This window comes from Melanostigma gelatinosum, assembly GCF_949748355.1.
Source record: "Melanostigma gelatinosum genome assembly, chromosome: 17".
Lineage (NCBI taxonomy): Eukaryota > Metazoa > Chordata > Actinopteri > Perciformes > Zoarcidae > Melanostigma > Melanostigma gelatinosum.
Window position 1 is genome coordinate 545,001 of NC_136650.1, and position 20,236 is coordinate 565,236.

Here is a 20,236-nt window from a genome sequence, read left to right on the forward strand (position 1 = left end):
TGGAAGAAGTATTCAGATCTTTTAATTGAGCAAAAGTAGCAACACTGCAGTGCAAAAGTACTTTGATACAAGTATATAACTAAGTAGAAGTACAAAAGTAGCCTATTAACATCACAATATATTTAAGTAATCATTATGAAAGGCCCAAGAGGCTCACATGTTTTTTGGAGTGACAAGACGGGTTTCCAGAAGGTTTCCACCAACCAGTGTATCCGGAGCTCGGCAGCACATAACATGAGTTAGTGGGTGGTGGTGAGAGAACATGTGACTCACGGTGAGCATGAAGACGGCTGTGAGCGTAGCAGTGCAGCGTGTGCACAGCTTATGCTGTCGGTGAATAAATGCTACGACTCCTCCAGATCCAAGTCCAGTTCCTGTGCATTGCTTGCTATCTGCTGATTAAAGTGAAGGCGTGTTGGGCCCAGGCTCACTTGAGGTGAGCTGACCTTTAAGGTGGACCAGCAATTCTCGTTTTAGTGACAAGCCGCTGCTGTTTTTAAGTGCAACACCTCGTGGTAAAATTCAGTTTACGGGTCTGGTGTTATGGCGTAACATCAAAATATTCAAAATGTATACACACCGGCCCAACTGTGGTACACTGAATGTTAAGGTCATTTAAGTTTGTATACCAGTAAACTAATAAACTAGAGTTTTCCTTTTAGTAAGCAACAGAACATGGTGTGGACCTTCATTTCAACTGGGACAAGCCAAACTCTAACAAACATAAGGTTATGGAAGGAAGCCCTCTGGCACTGGGATGAAACAAAAAGCTGTGAATAGGTCCACTAATATCTCCCTGGAGTGTTTACATATCAAGTCCGGTGGATTTACTATAATCAGAGTTGGAATTTAATTGGCGTAGATAATTGGCATCTTATGAGTTGTAGGGGCATAAGCTAACAGCTGCTGCACATTAGCACAAATGTGCAGAGGCAGGTGGATCTCTCACACATGCTCACACTGGCTCACACACACACACACACACGAAAAAGAATGTTGGATGGGCTGAGCAGGCATATCTGCCTCGGAAACGATGGGAATTTTAAGTGCCCTCCGGCCACCTAGTGAATAGAAGACAAATGACCAAAATGTGTGCGCTCCACTAATGAGCACACTCCTATTGTTGCACACAAACCGCCCAATTGATTTCACATGAATCTCCAACCAAGGCGAAAAAAGGAAGCAGCAAACTCGTCAGTTTCGCTGCTGGAGACTCTTGAAGACCTTCCAAACTCACAGGAGGGCTCTTTTTATTTGGCGAGACTGTGGCGGCTGCACGCATGCTTCCCTAACTACTTTACCTTAACGAACCCTTGTTTAATGTTTGTTGTGTATCATGGGGAAGATCTTTGAATTAAAACACTGCTCACTGATGCAGGTGCAGGTTTTTTGGGGGGATAATGTGGTTTTTAATCTTCATTTATCCGTGAAAGGTGGGATAAAATTAGCCAAATTGAGCTTCCCATTCGGAGAGTTCCACACATTCACACAGAGCTGACGAACACAACCCCGAGTCCACTGCTGTAAGTGCCTGCTGACACACAGACAACAGTCTCTGACAGAAATACATGCTAATGCGGTCATAAGAATTGCTCCCAGACTCAATGGAAATGCACATGAAAGATGTTATGTCTTCATGTACTTTCAGCTGTTGACCAATAGCAAAATATCTTGATAGTGCCGACCTTGAGTGAAGGGAAAGGTACAGCCCCGAATGAATGAAGCTATGATAGCATTAGCTGTGTCATACTCGCTAATATACAAGACAGCAGTTGATGTCTGGTGTAAAAGGGGACAAAGCAGTAAAGGGCAGTATAAGGAACATTGCAACATTTTGTCATTCGCCATCAACCATTGTTCTATTTTCATCTGTATGTTTTAAACACAAGTAGACACATGACATGTTTAGCTTAGCATAGCTAAAAGACCAAAAGCAGAGAGAAACCATAGACTGTGTAGTGGACGTAGTCATAGTGACGTCACCCATTCGTTTGTGGACTGCCATTAAGAAGCCTTGAGTTTCGAGATTTCACTGTCGCCATCTTGGATTACTGGTGTTGCCATGTTGTTTTTTGCAACCAATGAACAGAAGTTACCATATTTGGAATGTTGAGGATTGACGTAGAGACACCGTATACAGCTCTGGTATACAGCAACCTGTCAATCACAGTAAGCCCGCCCTAAAGCCTACTCTGCTTTATGGTCTGTTTGACTCTAAATGGACCATAATGTACTAAATTAACATCATGCTGTATTGAAGAAGACTTGAAACTAGAGATTGAGACCATAAACTCATGTTTACAATGTTTACTGAGGTAATAAATCAAGAGAGAAGTAGAGTAATTTTCTCATAGACTTCTATACATCCAGAGGAGTCGCCCCCTGCTGGTCAGTAGAGAGAATGAAAGTTAAGACACTTTCGCATTGGCTTCACTCGGCAGAACCGGAGGTTGCCGCCTGGGAGAAACGGCCAGCAAAAAAAAAAATATTCCAATCATCCCATCACTCAACGTAGGTATTCAAGTCCGCTGTTCTGTCTGGCAACTTTGAGCTGCCAGCTGGGTGTCATGTAAATTTTGTCTCACCTGACAGGGGCTCATATAGCAAAGAAATTGCCTGACAACAATATCTTTATTGGCAATACACGTTTTTTGTCAAATTTATGTCTGTTCAGGAAAGAGGTTAGAGCCACACTGTAAATTAAGTGCCTGTGGCCTGACACTGAAGGTTACACCTCTGAAACCTCTGATTTTAAAGAAATATATTCAGACTGAACCAGAAATCTCACACACTGTTGGTTACTTGTACTCAATTAAAATTCCAATGAATGCAAACGACTGAGTCAGTGTTTAGTAATAATTTTGTTGAGGATTTTGCCAATCGAACCTTTTTCAAAAGGTCCTAATTTCATTAATTGTCTGAAAATATGTTGAGTTATTTCACTGAGAAAGAAAAGGTTTGACTAGAGTAAAAATCAGAGCATGACCAAAATCATTTGTCTTCCTCCTGTAGTGACTGTGAATGTGTGTGCACATTTTCATGGTAAGCCATACCATGGATGTTACGATATTTTCAGTCTGGAGTGGTGGACAGGCTAACATTAGCATTCCTTCACATCATTACCTTTTAGGTTGATACTGCAAACTTGTTAGCAAACATTTGATTATTTGCACATCCAACAGCAGCATTCCTTTCTATCTCTGCCAGGAGGATCATGTGATCGGCCGCATGTGGGAGTGAATGTGCACCTCAGTGTCTGTCCACGGCTATTCTCGCAACCTGCTGCAGTCTCAGCCATCATCAATTAAACTCATCAACAGCTGGATAAGGTTCATTTGGTTTTTGGCAGGATTGTTTTTAGGTTTGAATGAAGTGTTTTCTGACGCTTTACCGCCTATTGGTGTCAGAAGGGGAGTTCGCTGACAGTGGGTTGTATTCACCGAATCACACAATACAGTAGTGGTCATTGCAAACACACTGGGCAGAGATCTGCACTCTAATGAGTGCACATGCCTAGTTTTACAGTGTTCCTGACCACCTGTAAGTCAAGTATTCACTTTCTTGCTCTGTTTTTGGTCTCAACCAGCTATAAGCTGGCTCTTTAGCTGCTTAATTCGCCACTATGTTCACCAACTAGTCTCAACTGTGTCCGTCTGTTGTAGTGAACAATTGTTTTTTTAAAGCTTTGAGAGCAGTGAAAGTGACCCAGAACAGTAGAGTTGTGGGCTGGACAGCTAAACAATGAGCTGAAACTCACTCTAAAGGACCGAAAGTGCAGTGAAGCTGCAGATTCAGGGGATCCTTCTCTGAAAGGTCATCACTATGAGCGATCGCTTAACAGTTTCCCATTGTTCTGCATTGTCAATACACTGCTATAAAAGTAGTCATTATAGCTGCTTTATGGCTGAAAGAAAAGTTCATTTTGAAGCCCATCAGTTTCTGGCTTTATGGTGCGTTCCATTTCAATTTTGGAATTTCCCAGTTCCCAGTCGGAAACTTGACTGGAGGGCAGCCTGAAGTCAGTTTTCCAACTTGGAAAGTTTAAAGAACCTCACCAACCCTGACCTCAAAATCCAAGATTGCTGCTCCATACATAAACAGAAGCTTTGGTAATACCGTAGTAATTGGCACGTCTGACTTATATGTGTCTCACTAAATCTGTTAACAATTGCTACCCTGGCAGGAAATAGTAATGTTTTTTTTCTGACTCGGTCATTTAGGGTTTGACTTCATTCCTAGCTTCAATTTACGACTTCCGAGGTAAATGGAACAAAGGGTTAGTAACTAACGGGGCAACCAAAATGTCAATCATTAAAACATCCATTTAGAAACAATAGGTGCTAACACAGACCCTCACTGTTGTCTGTGCTTTTGGCCAGTGTTAGGCTGATGAACTACCTTGAGGAAACCGATACCTTTGGCTGCTGCTTGATCCATAAAAGTCAAATTTGAGCAGCATTGGGCTCTTGGAGGCTGGTGAGTTTGGACTCTCACTGGCTGATCTACGTAATTTAGTGTTGTTCTCAGTCTGTTCACTGTGAGTCACCTGCTACCACCATCCTATCTGCTCCCAACACTGCCCTTACACACCCCGCCACAGCAAGGTCCTTGATGTTATCAAAGCAATTTGGCCCTGCTTTAATCATTGGGAAAATTGAGCAGCCCCCCTTCCCCCTCCCACTTTGGAGGCAGACAAAATCCAATCACTCATAAGAGAGGTTATTGATTGATGTAATCTTATTGGAGGTGAAGTGGTGGAGGGGACATGATTGATTGCTTTTGTCTGCTACACATGTTGCTCTCAGTTGGCGATTCGTGTCCACTTTCATCTGGTATTTAATCTCTGTGTGAAGTTCTGAGATCCCCCCTCCCGCCTTTCGACGTCACCAGGGGGACATGTCCTGACCAAGCGGGGCTCAGGGCCCACAAATCTGAGCTGGCTTCATTTGATCTCATCCACCTCTTCAAAATCCCTGTCACATAAAGAGGAATCCACACAGAGCCCCCCAAGACATTCACAGGTGCTGCAGAAATATTCTGTGTATCACCAAAACTAAATGAAATCGCACTGATGAGGAGAAGAAGAAGAAGAAGAAGAAGAAGAAGAAGAAGAAAGAAGAAGAAGATGAGGACATTGATGCCACAATATTAAACTGAGTCGGTTGGATGGAATAGAAATGATGTGCCTAAAAGGGACATTTTTGGGCTTGGGAATGTAGTGAGATAATTCAAGCTAAGTGAACCATGTTGAAGGAGTAGTTGGAAGGATGTCTGCATAAATACTTGTGTTGTAGTATCCAACAGGATGTCTCTTATCTATTCAAATCAGTTGATATTTAGTTCATATCGAGACCAAGATATGACATCACAGAACATAACTGTATACATTTGGTCCGTTTGTAAGCTCATTTCTAAACTTTACCGATGTTCATTTTTTGCATTCTTACTGCCAGCTGATCAGCTCAAGCATACTGTGTCATCTCAAAGCAATTGAGCAAATGTCACTGTGTGCATGTGTGACAATTACAAGATAATGGTAGCGAAGTACGAGTTGAAAAGAGTCAAAAGTCAGCAGACCCTCTCTGTGGTGTCTGTTATACAGCATCATCTGCATAAAGTCAGCTAACATTGGCAAACAGGCTGCTGGCCATACCAGAGCAAGTAAGAAGGGCAGCACGCTAAAGCCTAAGTGTTTGTTGGATGGTCAACGGTGTAATCACTTTTACATTCAGACATTTACGTATCTTCATCTATCCATCTATATATAGTCATATTCCACGTATGTGCAAGCATACTTGCTTATTCTGATTCTATGGCAGGGTATAGCAACAAAACCAGAGTTTAGTGGATGGAGTAAAGGTACATTTGAGTTCTTTTGAGTTTTGATTTGTAAGATAAAGAATTCCCTCTGTTAAAGGTGCCACAGTCTTGCGTTAAGTGTTTCAGTTGAATGTGAGTGACGAGTAAAGTTTTTACGAGTTTCGATCATTTTGCCCGTCCTGATTAGCTTCTCTGTTTGAACCCCTTGAGGAGCAGAGATGTAGAAAGGCATCAGCTCCCATGTTCTCCTGTCCTTCAAAACCAAAGTAGGCTGCTGAAAACAACACAAACTGAGCGCTGAGCTAAATACCCTTAATGACGAGAAACAGAAGCTGTAGGGTTATTGAGGGTTGCTACTTCCCACCTGCTTTGTACCCACAGTCATGGGTCCATGTATGGAGTGGTCTCACCGACGTCACGATCTCCTTAGTTACGAGGTCGGTCGGCCATGTTGGAGTACATACAGATCCTACATGGCGGCGCGTAAACAAGGAAGTGCGGCGAAAATACAATACTTTGAATCACTGGATAGTGCATCAAAGGTTCGCTACCTGGCCAAATTGAAGGTTATTGGTAACTTGGATCCCTATACGATGAGTGCAGATCGTTTCAGTGCCGATCCTACTTATCTTCCATCGGTAAACTACGGCAACATCTACACGTATCTCGTGAACACCCCCAGTCCTTACACAAAAGACGAGCTGGAGTGCTACAAAGGGCTCGACGCTTCTAATCAGTTTGTCAGTGGATGGGTCCGAGACGTTAAAAGCAACGGTCGTCGACAATTCTCATATCGTCATTGGAAGAGTAAATATATACAGATCTGGTCCGATATTTAGCAATATTCAATGTTTACTCAGCGCAAACAGACACGTGTGTTTGTTTACATTGTACGTGCATGTCATTGTGTGCGTGTGTGTAGGAATTCACTTTCAACTAACTCCTAACTTCATCCCCCCCCACACATATATATATATATATACATATATATATATATATATATATATATATATATATATGATCCGACGTTAAACTGATATCAAGCAATGCTGAGGCTGCATCTCTGTGTTTCGCCTGTTGTACGCGCTCGACACGTCTCTGGCACCGACTGCTGTCACGGGCCGATGAAGCTTCGGTAACCTTCTCATGCCCAAGTTTAATTTATATTTCCTTTATTAAATACTGTTCACAAACGAATTTGTAAATAAAATCACTGACCACTTATAAAGTGATCCGCACATACTCTAGTGTACGCCAAATTCCATTCCTTTATATCTCGAGAGATGCGTGACAGACATTTCTCACGACGTCGCTTGGATCGCTCCTTCGTGTCATTTCCTTGATGTGTAATGACCGCTGGCAAACGAAAGAATGGTTTCTTGTCTCTATCAGCTCTGCTGCCACAACCAAAGACAGCACAAAAGTTCACCACCGATAGGTTATGCGACTCAGCCGTGCATGCCAGTGGCTTTGTGTGTACTCCAACATGGCCGACAGCTAAACTGTGACGTCACACGAGACCACTCCATTGACGGTGGTTTGTGGCCAGCAGCCCTGGCATCTGAGCCCAAGTGGCTGAAACAAGGCAATGAATTTATCATGAGTGGGCAATGCAATTACCTTGAGAGTGGCCACGTGACAGAGATCAATATGACACAAAGCACTCAGCTATTGACTCTCATCCATGACAAAGTGTGCCGCCGGTGTCTCTCCGTACAAAGGAGTGGATTATTGGACGTTGTGAGCTCCTGATTTACTGTTGGGTCACTACAGCATTAGAAAAGAGCCATTGTTTTACAAGAGGAGCGAAGAAATGAATGGACTGCTGAAGTTGCACCTATGGTGAGAGCCAAGTCAGAGCGGCTGGCTTTATTAGCTCATCTGGACACAACTCATTCACAGCTGGAAAGGGAAGGGGAATGATCTCTACAACTCCACCTGCTCTGTATGTGACTGAAGGCATGTTTCTTTCTAATTCCAGCAGGGGGCCCCGATGAGCTGGGTACAACCCTGGAGAAGAGTCGAATTCGGCGGCAGGTCTGTGCCCTCACCTCTATGGGACAAACCTGAGCCTTGTAACGTCTGACCCGGTGGGAGACTTAGTCTTCTTTATTGGTACCTCGCTACGGAAATTCCACTAGAGATACAAACAGCTTGTGGCCCATTGCAACTCCATTAAAACAAGTGTATGACGAGCTTATCAATTAAGATATAAGGCACCCACAGGGCTCTGTGGCTCATGTTCAGTATGTAATGATTAAAAAAGGGGGCAGGAGGCAACCCAATGCAGTTAAAAGAGCATAAGACAGAAAGGAGGAGAGGGGAGAGCGTGTACCTCAGGAAGCATTGGAGCGGACACACACTGTGGCGGAATCAGTGGGATAAAGAGACGGGGAAGAAGCTGGGGAGTAATAGATTTTAGCTGCTTGGCCACACTTCCCACACAGCTCTGGTGTTTTCTGTTTTAATAGGGGGGAAAAGGGTGAAGTCAGCAAAAACAAAATGCCGACATTAAATCATCTCCCCGGATCCGGTGTCAGAGCAGTAATGGGAAACGCACTCATCATCCGAAAGGTTACTGCCTTCCAGAACCCCCCCCCGCGCTAGCGTTGTCTCTCTTCGCCCCTCCCCTCCCCTCGCCTCCTGGCCCCGGTCTCATCCCAAACAGAAGCCAGCTGTAGCCGAGCCGGTCTCTGGTTTGCCGGTTGCTGCTGGGTCCCCAAAGACCCCAGGGTGGGGGATGAGGGATCGGGGCGGGTGCAGTTCACCACGGTGAGTTGGTTCCGTCTCGCAGAGATGCCACAAACAGAAATGTCTCTCTTTCTGTCTTCTGCCACTATTGTTTAAAGAACAAGGGCTGAGCTGAACTTAGCTTGCGACGGTGAACGTGCCTTGTTCCTAAAAATAAAAATCATGTTGTTTTCCTTTTGGGAGAATAATATTATTCTATAATACATTTTGTATTTAATTGATCTGCTTTACTTAGTATACTACTATTTGACTCTGTTTGTCCTGGATGGTGCTATTTATTTGATGTTACATTGTATGCTTGTTTATTGCTGTTTCTAGCTCCTTGCTCACAGAGGCTGGACCTCTGTCCCCCATGCAGCAGGACCACACAGCGTCGTTCAGCTCTGCTGTGATCAGGCCGTCTTGGGAGCAGATTGACTCTCGATCATGCAGATCACCTGAGCGAGGACTGTGTTTGTGTCTGTATCTTAGAGCCTGTTCTGTTATCTGATGGTGCTTTGATAATGCCTGATGACGATCTCTGTGACTTTGTTGAGTTGGATTCTTGCCATCGTTTGATTTTTAAAATCAGATCCGTTTGAAGTTTTCTGCATGTACCTTACATGCAGGGTTAAACTGTGTTCACTAGGCTGCCCATCCAGTATCGGCTCCTTCGTCTGTCAACAACTGACCAACAGCAACATTTCCCACTATTGGCAATTTGACAGAAAGAAAAGATACACTGACGGCTGCAGAAAGTGTCCAGTAAGTGGACCCTGTGATGTGGATGATTCATAACGTTTCCAGTGACCTCCTTTAGCTATCAATTCTTTTTACCAATTCATTGTTGTTCTGGCTTTTAACTCTCAGATACAAATGTCAGTGTTGGTCTCAGAGCTTTGGTGAGGCTCTGATCAACATCAACGTGTTAGCCTTAAATGAGATTTACTGATCACAGTCTTGCACTCCAGAGGATGAAGCATTCATATTTCGGACACTGAATGACACTTTTGTCGAGCACCAATCTCAGGCCAAGATGTCAACTATAGACACAGACATCTCATTAATGACACACTGCCACGAGATCGACTGAGATCGACTCCATCCATGATCCTGAGGCGATGAACCCTTTTGTTTTCTCTTCAATGGCCCGTTGTTGTTCATGACAAATCATCAGAGTGGTCCAATTCTGATGTGATATAGATGAAATAGTATTCATGATTAAATCTTTTAGGGTTGTATCGAATGTCTTGTTTTTACATTCAAAGCTTCTAGAGAGGTTTTCCAATAAAGCTTTCAATGTCTGTCGTCATATTTGATGTCATCACCCTCAAAATCATTTTAAAACATCCTCAAACTAAATCCTCAGTTTGAATAAAATTATTTATGTGATTCAATGACTCAATCAACTTTGAATGCTTTTAAATGGGAAATGTTTTGACATCTTTCTTTGGTATGAAAGTGATGACGTAGTGATGGAGAGCCAAGCGGCAAGCAAATGCTGATAAATATGATTTGATTTTTTGGTGACGTCTTGAGTAATCTTCAATAAAAGCCCAAATAGATTTTTGTTATTGTGGTTCCATAAATGTAATGTATGGTGCTGTTAGACTGCCCCGTTGATACTGGTGGGTGCCTCCTTGTGTGCAGTGAAAATGTTGTTTTTGAGTCTCAACACCAACAAATATGAATTAGAGCAGAATATTCATTTAAATAAAAACATGCTGTGGATATGATTACATTGATCTTTTTTCAATAAACATTGACTTTTGGACTTCACAACGCTCTGGAGTTATTGGAAATGTTTGATCATGAGACATACGCAGCCACCACCAGAATGTAATCATTTTACATATAGCTAAATACTTACAATGTTAGTGTAGACTAGCGGTCTGCAACCTTTTTGATATGAAGTGCCCTTTTTACATTTTCTTGTTAATCAGTGTGCCATATCTAATATATGGCACACTGGTTATTTAATAGAGTATATATCCATCTATATCAGCATTAAAAGGTACGGCGTGAAGCATTTAGGGATGTAATATAATATGCGTAACTGTGGTTTCATTCGTGTATAATCGTCTGAACTAAGTATCATAGTGTTTTTGTTCGCTTAGAATGAGCCCTTCATATAGACACAGGGAGCAGATCCACCATGTTTCTACAGCAGACCTGAAGGTAAAGAAGAAACACTGGCTCTAGAGAGAGGCCTTTCACATTGTTACCTTACTTGAACGTGGCTTCCGTTACTAATAAAGCGGTTATTATGGTGAGGACGGCCTGTTAGCGAGGTGAACAGCATTACCACGGCTTTGCACTCGGCGGCTCACGTTACCGGTGTCTTGAAATGGCGGGAGTGAGCGGAGGGGTATTCATGTGGTAGCAATCTGCAACCACACCGCTAGACGGCCCGATTCCTACACAATGTGCCTTTAAGGCTAATGCTAACTTTAACTATGACACATCAATACTTAAATATCCTGCGGATGTGTTATTTTATTCTTTCCATATAGGCAAAGGCACAGCAACATTATATATAAAACATCTCCCATAATTAGGACATTGTAATTAGGTCTGAGAGCAGAATACAAGAAGGCTGCTATTGTTATGAAAACATCAGGTGAAATCAATAACCCTAACAGTCTTCACCAATCTTGTACATCAGCAGTAAATTTAACAAATTCTGCGACGAAGGCAGCAAGCGCTGGCCAGTCAGAGGCCGGGTAGGGCGGGTCTTCACCAAATACGCTTGGGGGGGAAATCGATTGAAACTACTTAAATAACAGGCCTCGCACATGAGAGGGCACTTTAACATTTCATCTCCTGCACTTATTGCTAGTGTGCCGTTGGTCTAGCACCATGTGCCACCAGGTGTAGCCTAATCTGTATTTGCTATCTATGCAGACATACTGGTCTTCAACAGAATGAATAGACTGAACAGTCCAGCCCCATGACCCAACGCTTCCCTGGCTGTCCATTGTTTGACAGCGTTAGAGTTCCATGCTCAGCAATGGTCTCGGGTCTTTTTCAGACTTAAGAACTTGGACTTTTCTGTATGTTTATACTTCCATGTCAAATGTAAATGTCACGGTGTTTCCAATCAGCAGCTTCAATACTCTGTTCTAGACTGTTGTATGAGAGCTGAGCAGCAAGATCCCCCCCCCCCCCCCAACAAGAAGGCCACTTCCCAGGTGATAAATCACAGATGACAGAGGGCATTACACGCACAGACGGACTGCCGCCGCCGCACCTTTAGAACAATTAATTAGCTGGCTGACACTCATTTATCACTGCGGCAATAAGGTGAAAAAGTCAAGAGTTTATTAAAGCGCCGCTTCATTTTAAAGAGCTGTAGACCAGAGGCTGAGACACTTCACATACACAACAGCAGCAACATTCTTACTTCATACAGTATCACAATACAGCACACAATTCATCTGAAATATTCCCCTAAAAGCGTGGGTGTAAACACACGTGAAGCAATGTCTGGCCATCAAAAGGACACATGGTAGTCGCTTCAGGACTACGTCACAGATCAGAGTTCACTCTTCACAACACAAGCTTATGTTATATAATCACGTATGTAGGCACAGACATGTACGATTGGCCTCTTCAATAAATACTGTACACATTGTCACTTACGTAGCTACCTGGCATTCAAACTCAAGACCACATCACTTATTTTACATTTGTTTAAAGTACTGTATAGATCTGGATAAATAGATGCAGCCATGCATTGTAGAACTGACTTTGAGATGGACTGAGCATGAGTGATGGGAAAGGACTGGTCAGGAGACAGCAAGTCGTTCTGCACCGAGGTCTCGTCTCTAAAGACGGACCCAGGGTGGATTTGGGTCTGGACAAACTCCAGAGAAGCAAGAAGCAGCAAACTGCATGGGTTTGACTGCTCCCAAAAGCATGCATATATAGCTGTTGTTTTGACGGCATGGACGATGAGCCGCCAGGGACATGGAGACGAAGCTGGGCTTCTTTCTGAGGACGTGTCAGTTCAAGATATGGAGACAGAGGAAGACCTAAAGACAATAAAGACATTTGGACTGATATGGAAGTGCTATTACCACTAACTAACCTAGTTTCTTTCAACTACAGATGCTATATAGTAGCATTCACTAACCAGAAACACTGACTTTTCTTAACACTTCGGGTCCTCTATGTACATAGAAAACACAACACAACATTCAAGTCTGGGAGAGGCTGCGTTCAAGTGTGTCCGTTCACCAAATTCACACTGAAATGCGCAGAACGACGACTTCAATCAATAATACTGATCGGTACTGATGAGAAGTGGTACTGAGTGTAGAGATCTGAATTAATTTTCACACACACACACACACACTCACACACGTTGGATGCAGGTGAGCACCGAGAGGCAAAGAGGAATTATTTGTGATGGCGTGCGGTCGGAAGATGCACAAATCAGCTGAGGGGAGCAGCTTTTCTGCCTTTTGTAGCTCTTTGATCTTTCACACTGTGAGCAACATGGCCACCAAGCCAAGAGTCTCCCAAGAGGGGGCTCAGCTGCCATGTGAGCAGCTTTGGACGAACCCATTGCTCTCTACCTCCACATTTGAACACAATCTTTAAGATCTCATGAAATTAGCTTTTTTAGAAAGTAGCTTCTTGGTGGAAAACAGTGCATCTTCAGCGGTCTCCGTGGTTCATTAGTGGATATACTGTAAAAACGAAGAAGCCTGCCTTTCTGCCCCCTTACACTCTTAGAAACAAAGGTACTAACTAGAATTAGATAGGGTTGGTTGGCTTGTCCCAGAAGAAAAACCTAGTAGTACCTTTCATGAAGGTAGTACCTTTCACAAACCCCGCTATGGAGTAATGGCTCCAGCCAGAACCCTCTCTGGAGGTTCTATCCAGAACCTTTCCACCTCCCAAGGGTGCCAACAAGAACTGACCAAGAGGGTTCTACATAAAGCACTTCTATATTCCAAGGGTTTCATCTAGATCCCACCCAGGGTACTTGATGAGAATCCTAAAGAGCAGGGACTGACGTGGTGCAGAGCTGCCCACAGCCATGGTATTTTGGGGGGTGTGGTAGGAATAATCCTTGAAGAATTATATATTTTCAAAAAGTAAAGTAAGAGCCCATGAAAAACACTTATCAAAAAAGGGTTATTCAGAAGCAAATGGTTGTGGGTAGAACCTCAGCCCTTCAGGAAGAACCATTATTTCTAAGAGTGCATCAATCAAAGTGATTTCCTCTCCATAGTTGAGATATCCCTCACTGCCCAACATCTGATTTCTAGAGGAAATGCATCACATTAAGGAAGTAATTAAGTAAAGATACCAATGACTCAATGTCCTACACATTAAACTCGGAGCAGCTGGCTCCAAGTCAAACGAATCACTCATGTTACTTCTTTGTGTTTAATGCTACCTAACCAGCACAAGAGAGGTGTTGTGGTTATTAGCCAGAATGGTTTAATACATGAATTGTATAAAAAACATAACTTTTTCTTACTTGGTAAAAAGTTGGTAGATGCAGAAAATTGCATAGATGTAACTTGAGCCACAAACGGTCACAAAAACAATCAACCAAGTTACTCGTAGTGTGTAAAAGCAGTGAAGAGTCCAACATTAACCAAACATGAGCGACTCCATGTTTTGGATTCAGATAGTCCCGCTCAGTTTCCGTTGGACAGTTGTTGGTCCAGTTTGGATCAGAGGTGGCTGCGGGGCGATGCGACGGTCTCAATCTTCAGTCTGACCCGAGCGCCATTCTTCAAACGCTTCAATTTGCCTCTCTGTCTCTAAGCCAACGGTCATCGGTCCCCAGTTTCTATGGGAGGTGAGCTGGCTGCCCCGGCTCTCACAACCTGTGCAATGCAAAGATAGAAAGAGTCAGGGCAGCACACCTCACACCCGACCCGCAACACGTACAACTCTTTCATCTATCGCCACGGACATCATGTCCACTGTTCATGAAGCAGTGCAGAAGAAAACTAACTCTTGAATAAAAGCCACCTTTTTAAGAAATGGCTGAGTCTCAAATAATGAGCATGCACGGACAAATGAAGGCGAGTTGCTGACAGATACTTGTAGAATATGGTGGCTGGTGAAATGACCTCTTGGTTATGGCCATTCTTTTTTGCATACATTTCCAGAACATAAATGTCAACATTGGATGAAGCCAGGTTCAAAGTTCTTGTTCCATTTTGTTGACATGTTAGGATCACGGTTTTTACAGAGAGTCTGAATATGTCTTTGCACAGTTCATAAGCTGTTGTATAAATCAGAATATGAATGATACGTGAACAAACCTTCAGAATAGAGATATAAATAATACTGGAGAGCTCACTGTATGCAAGTGCTGCTGAAGTGAGATTTCTACGTGTTGTACAATTACATTTATTTGAAAGACTGATATAGAATAGTGTAAAATCTAGCGAGTCGATATCACCATGAAACGTCCCCAGTTGGTGACTTACATTAGGGCAGGTGTTGCTGTGCAACAGTATATATAATGATATATATATATATATATATATATATATATAATGGTGAGTTCAGGAGAACTGTACGGACACAAATAGACAAAGTAGTGGAATAAACACCTAAAGGTTTTCTTTCCACTAATGTTAAGAAAGAGCCCAACAGACAACAACACTTTTGCCGGGTTTCTTTCCTTAAATGGTATCGAGCACTGAAATCATTATTCTCATCAACTGGTTATTTGTTTGGGTCATAAGAACATTTCTCCAGAGCCAAATGTAACGTCTTCACAAAATGTTTGTCATTTTGCTTAAAAAATAATATAAATGATGATACAACTATGAAAAGAGTGGCAGGTGATGCTCTTGTGACTGACTAATGACTCGAGAGGGATCCGGTGCTGGACTGACCAAAGCTCAACAGCGGTTACAAAGAGCAGAGGAAGGTTGTGAAGTGTGTGACTGTAGTGTTTACAACAACCAAACGAGCACACGAGTGGTGAGTGTTGATGTTGGGATGGAATCAGTGCTGCAGAATGTACAATACTTGAATTCATGAAGACAACAGGGGAACATGGAGGACGTGTTTGGTTTGTATCAACAGGAAATCACAACTGAAGAAGATGAATCAAAATGATAAAATATGCTCAAAAAGAAAAAAAGCCTTTTTAACACAAGCCGGATTGAAAAGCTTCGTGCCACTACGAGTTATGTTCTAACAGAACAACTCACCAGCCATGAACAAGTTCACGGTGTTCTATACTATACTACCACAGTGATGAAGCACATGAAGGTGAGTCATGTGAAGACATTCATCACTGACGATGTTCTGACGAGGCGTCTGCTGCGATCTACTTGTTTTTAATATGCATTCTCACAGAACTCCAATGTCAACGGAAGAGAACCTGCTCATTAGACGCCTGACACCTGGAATCCCAAAAAAGGAGCAGAATAAATTGTGCTGTTCATTACGCCTTAATGAACTGTGCAAATGTATGTGGCAGGTCAATACAGGGGGCCTATGGATGAGAGACCCTCAGCCCCTCAGCCTGCAGAGCCCAGGCGGCCACGGCCTAATGAAGACTGAACTTTAATCATCAGGAGCCCCCCCCCCCCTCTCTCGCTTACCTCACGAGGTTCTCGTTGTCGCCCGGTCCTCTGCAGGCTGTGCACTCGGTCCTCGTGTCGTCAGCTTTGGGTTTTTTCTGCATTGCAGACTGCCGTTGTCGGCGTTCCCGTGGTAGTGGTTCCTATGGAAACACGGCTCATTAGAATCCAGGGCTGTTTGGGCACTTGTTGGTGGTCGGGATGTAAGACAGAAAAGGAATGTGGAGAGACAGAGACAGAGCATCGTTTCACTGTTGGGTGTGGGTTCTTCACAGTGGACCGCTCTCCACTCCAGGAGCCGATGTGTCCCGTTGGTTTGTGTGATTTAAACATCATTCACTTTTGTTTATAGAACAAAGTAAGAATTACTGACCTCTGTTGTTTGAGAAAGATGAGAAGAGTGACATCGATCATGTCTCTGGGTTAAGTACAGCGCCGGAGTCAGGACGCGGTTAGCCTAGCTTAGCATTAAGACTGGACGCAGAGGGAAACAGCTTGCATGGTTCTGTGCACGATTCTAAAAATACACCAACAGCTCTAAAGGTCAACTCAACACCTTTACACAAGCACAACTGTAGATACATCCATCTGTGGTTGTAGCTTGAGATGTGCGTCAGAACCAGGGTTGGGCCGCTGTAAATGTTTCTAAACCGGGCTGCCCTTCAGCCAAACACTGGCTGAGCTGAGCTACTTTTTACTTTGCAGAATGTGTCCTAATGACAAATGCCAGTTCACGTTGAAGGAAAACCAACCCAACTCTGGTTGGATCTATTTCCTGACAAATGACAGTGTATCCATCCACCCAGCTCTTCTGTGGCCACAGCATATGTTGCCCAGACGCGGTCGAGGAGCACAGGCTTTGGTCTCTGTGCGGACAATTTGGTACCAAACCTGGCAACACGTCACTGTGCTAGGTTGCTGCTTGTCAAGTAATAGTTCCAGTGCAAAACGTCCCCTTAAACCCAAACTGAGCCAACATGGACACCTGCTGGATCCAACCCCAGAGCTCACACAAACACATCTGTCCTCTGGTAGATCATCCATTTACTAAAAGGTTGAACTATTTCTTCCCATAGTAGCCTGACAGCAGTGACACCGTCAGTCAACAGTCAATCAATCCACTTCAATTGAAGTATTTTAAATATTGATCAAGTTAATATACCAAACATTTGCTTTGTTAAGCGTCATGATGAGTTGCTTCCTTCCCCATGAATCTAACAGAAGCTGTTGGTGATGGAGAGAGAAAGCAGCAGTTGGAGGTATTTCCTATATGTGACCTTTGTTACATGATCAATAAATGAATCGAGGACAATGAGACTCTTCTTCTGACTGATTGAAAGAGTCTGAAATCCATTCAATCCAGTCAGAAAAGCAAAGGTCAGTGACGGTGAAGAGCAGAGCTGGAGTGGGTCATTCAGATGTAGGCTAGGACTAACCTCCAGCTTATCTTCTCTGTCTTCACCCATGGGAACCCTCTTCCTCTTCTGCCCTCTGGTTCTCTGCAAAACACAAACATTCAACTCAGAGACACATTCCTGCTCACACTCTTCACATCGTTAAAGTATTCAGAAAGAAATGTACAAAGACATCTTCAAATACAATCGTATTTCCAACCATGTGTGTGTGTGTGGGGGGGGGGGGGTGAAGCCAAGTCCACCAACTCTGTATCAGTCCAATCAAAAGCAAAGGGTTTGATTTAAATCCTTAAATATCCATCTGTACCTGGGAATACGTGACAGTACAGAAGCTCGATCTGCTGCTGTTCAGTGATGAATATCCACAGCGAGGTCTGTGTGTAGAGGCACTCATCCAATCAATGAATGGAATCCAGCCTCTCTATGCATCTCTTCACTCCAACACATGAAACCCGGCTCGCAGCAGCACGTCACCTCTTCCACAGCTAGTGGCGCTGTGGCACTAACCCGCCTGCTGAACACGGCGAGCAGCGATCACACTCTCTGTGGAGGCTGGACGGTGCAGGACGGATGTAGCAACACTCCGTCTCCTGCACGGTCTGACCTGTGTTCTGTCCTCGCAGGAGACTGAACGAAGCATGAAAGGAAATGAGAACTCAAACGTCCCCTTCTCGTTTGCTAGCTGGTGAGCGCTGGGAGCTGCTGGGGAGGTTTAGAAGGGGAAGAAGAATCGACAACATATTTAAACAGATTGTGGAAACAATCCCATCTGTCACCTTCGGCTGGCCACCGCTCCCCAGATGGGGCACTTATCGTTAAGAATGCTAACGGCAAGAACGCTGCCAATTGGCTCCCGCGAACCTTCGCCATTCCTCCTGCTCCACCACCAAACAAAAGATGATTTCCTTATTTCTGCCTGGAAGTAGTGTCTGTACAGTCATGTGTAAGGCCGGGGAGAGCAAGGTGCAGTTCAGCAGTAAAGCCCGCTCAGCCTCTGCTCAGGTGAGCAGATTAAACCGGCAGGCAGTTTACAAGTCCCCGGCAAAATCAATCTTTTCATTAAGTACATCAGTGCGTCTTTAACAAGCATGAATCATTTCACTCAGGATTAGAGAGATTAACAGAGCATAGGCAGTGGTAGTTACTACATATATTAACTTCATTCTTATCATTTACAGCTGATTAATGGCATATGTTCATACTGGAGGTTTAATGTTAGCACTGCGCTGGCAGCAGTAAATCATGTGCTATTAGCAGGAACCTCCAGTTAGCCTCTGGAACCCGGAGTTCCTCTTTAAACTTCCTCTTAATTATCATGAGGTCAAATGAACCATTCTCTTTTAACATGGAATTACAGTGGAAGGCGTCTGACAGAATGAAATGATCCTAAATGGCACGGTGACAACAACCCCCGACACCTTGATTTTAATTAGCGCGGCAAATATTTAAAAAACTGCAGCTACAAATAACCCACAATGCAATACTCTCTGCAGGAGCTGGTGTTTTACCGGTGCTCTGTTTAAAAAGAATGTCTGATGTTGCTTGAATAGAAGGCCTCAACTTCTGCAAGCCTGTTTCCACCTGGGCTCAGATAGCTGCTGCACATGTTGAGCTGCAGTCGAAGGCTAACGAGTGCCACCAACGTTCACCTTCAAGGGGAAGTTCAGCCCAAAATCAACAAGGATGAAGATGATGATGAGGTTATGTTTCATATGATTCCACAGTAGATTCATATCAACAATGGAGAGGGACTCTATGGCCAGAGACACCTCACAACGGTACTCTAGTGCAGTAGTTGAGCAGCCTACATGTTCTCTGTTACAGTCCATCCCTGCTACAGCACAGCTTCACAGGAGCACAACGGTCTTCATAGTTCTGTCCTCTTCATCACTAATCTGACTTCCAGGGGGCACGACCCCCTAGACCAGCGGTTCCCAAACTTTTTAGGCCGCGCACCCCCTTCTACATCCCGACCGGGTTCGCGCACCCCCCCCCCCCCCCCCTTAATAAAAAAAAAAAAAAAAAGAAGCAACAGAGCCTTTTAAGCCTTCATAGCCGCATAAGAATCGGACCAATGAGAGAACAGTTTGCTCGCGCGTGGCATTTGTTTACAAGATTTAGTCCGCTGTTAAATGTTGCAGTGTGAACACAAACCGAACAAAGGAGCAACTGCAACAAAGCAAACGAACTGAAGGTGTGAAAACGCCCTGAAACACTGCAACAAAGTTTCAATAACTTTCAGTGACACAAGGCGTCACTTTTAAAGAGCAATACGGATGCGAGCACACACGCACAGGCTCAGAGGCAGATTGTCACATTTAATTTACAATTAATGAGCGACTAATGCAGCCAGGATGTCTTCGGACAAAGCATCGATGCGGCGCGACACAGTGTTGTTGGACACCGGGATCATGTCCAACTCTTTTGCCCCAATCATACATTCCACCATCTCTCTGGCAGCTGGCAAGCTCACGTCTTCGGCGATTGTGTGCGGTAGCCCCTTTCTCGCTATTCTGTAACCAGATATGAAGCCCGTAGTGCGTCATTTATAGACCCAACACATGAATGAGACTCCAGTTGTTTTTGGCTGTTTTGTAACTCCTCCAATTTCGATATAAACAATGTAAGGGGCTTTTGACTTGCACTGGCGTGCTTGGTGTTCAGGTGGCGACGTAAATAAGAGCTTCAGACTGTTAGCCA

At 43.8% G+C, this 20,236-nt stretch overlaps 1 protein-coding gene across 3 annotated transcripts in view; it reads right to left on the minus strand.

Moving 5' to 3' along the window:
* Nucleotides 1-20,236, minus strand: part of phf14 (PHD finger protein 14) — a 105,204-nt gene that overhangs the window by 35,405 nt on the left and 49,563 nt on the right. For 2 of the 3 annotated variants that reach the window (XM_079288493.1, XM_079288491.1), the window contains 2 exons: nt 17,558-17,620; nt 16,143-16,264 (listed from right to left, as the gene is read on the minus strand). In XM_079288493.1, the coding sequence (XP_079144619.1) occupies nt 16,143-16,264; nt 17,558-17,620 (185 nt within the window). Of the gene's footprint in view, nt 1-13,942; nt 14,400-16,142; nt 16,265-17,557; nt 17,621-20,236 lie in introns of those variants that run through there. The other variant, XM_079288492.1, reaches the window with a different exon arrangement.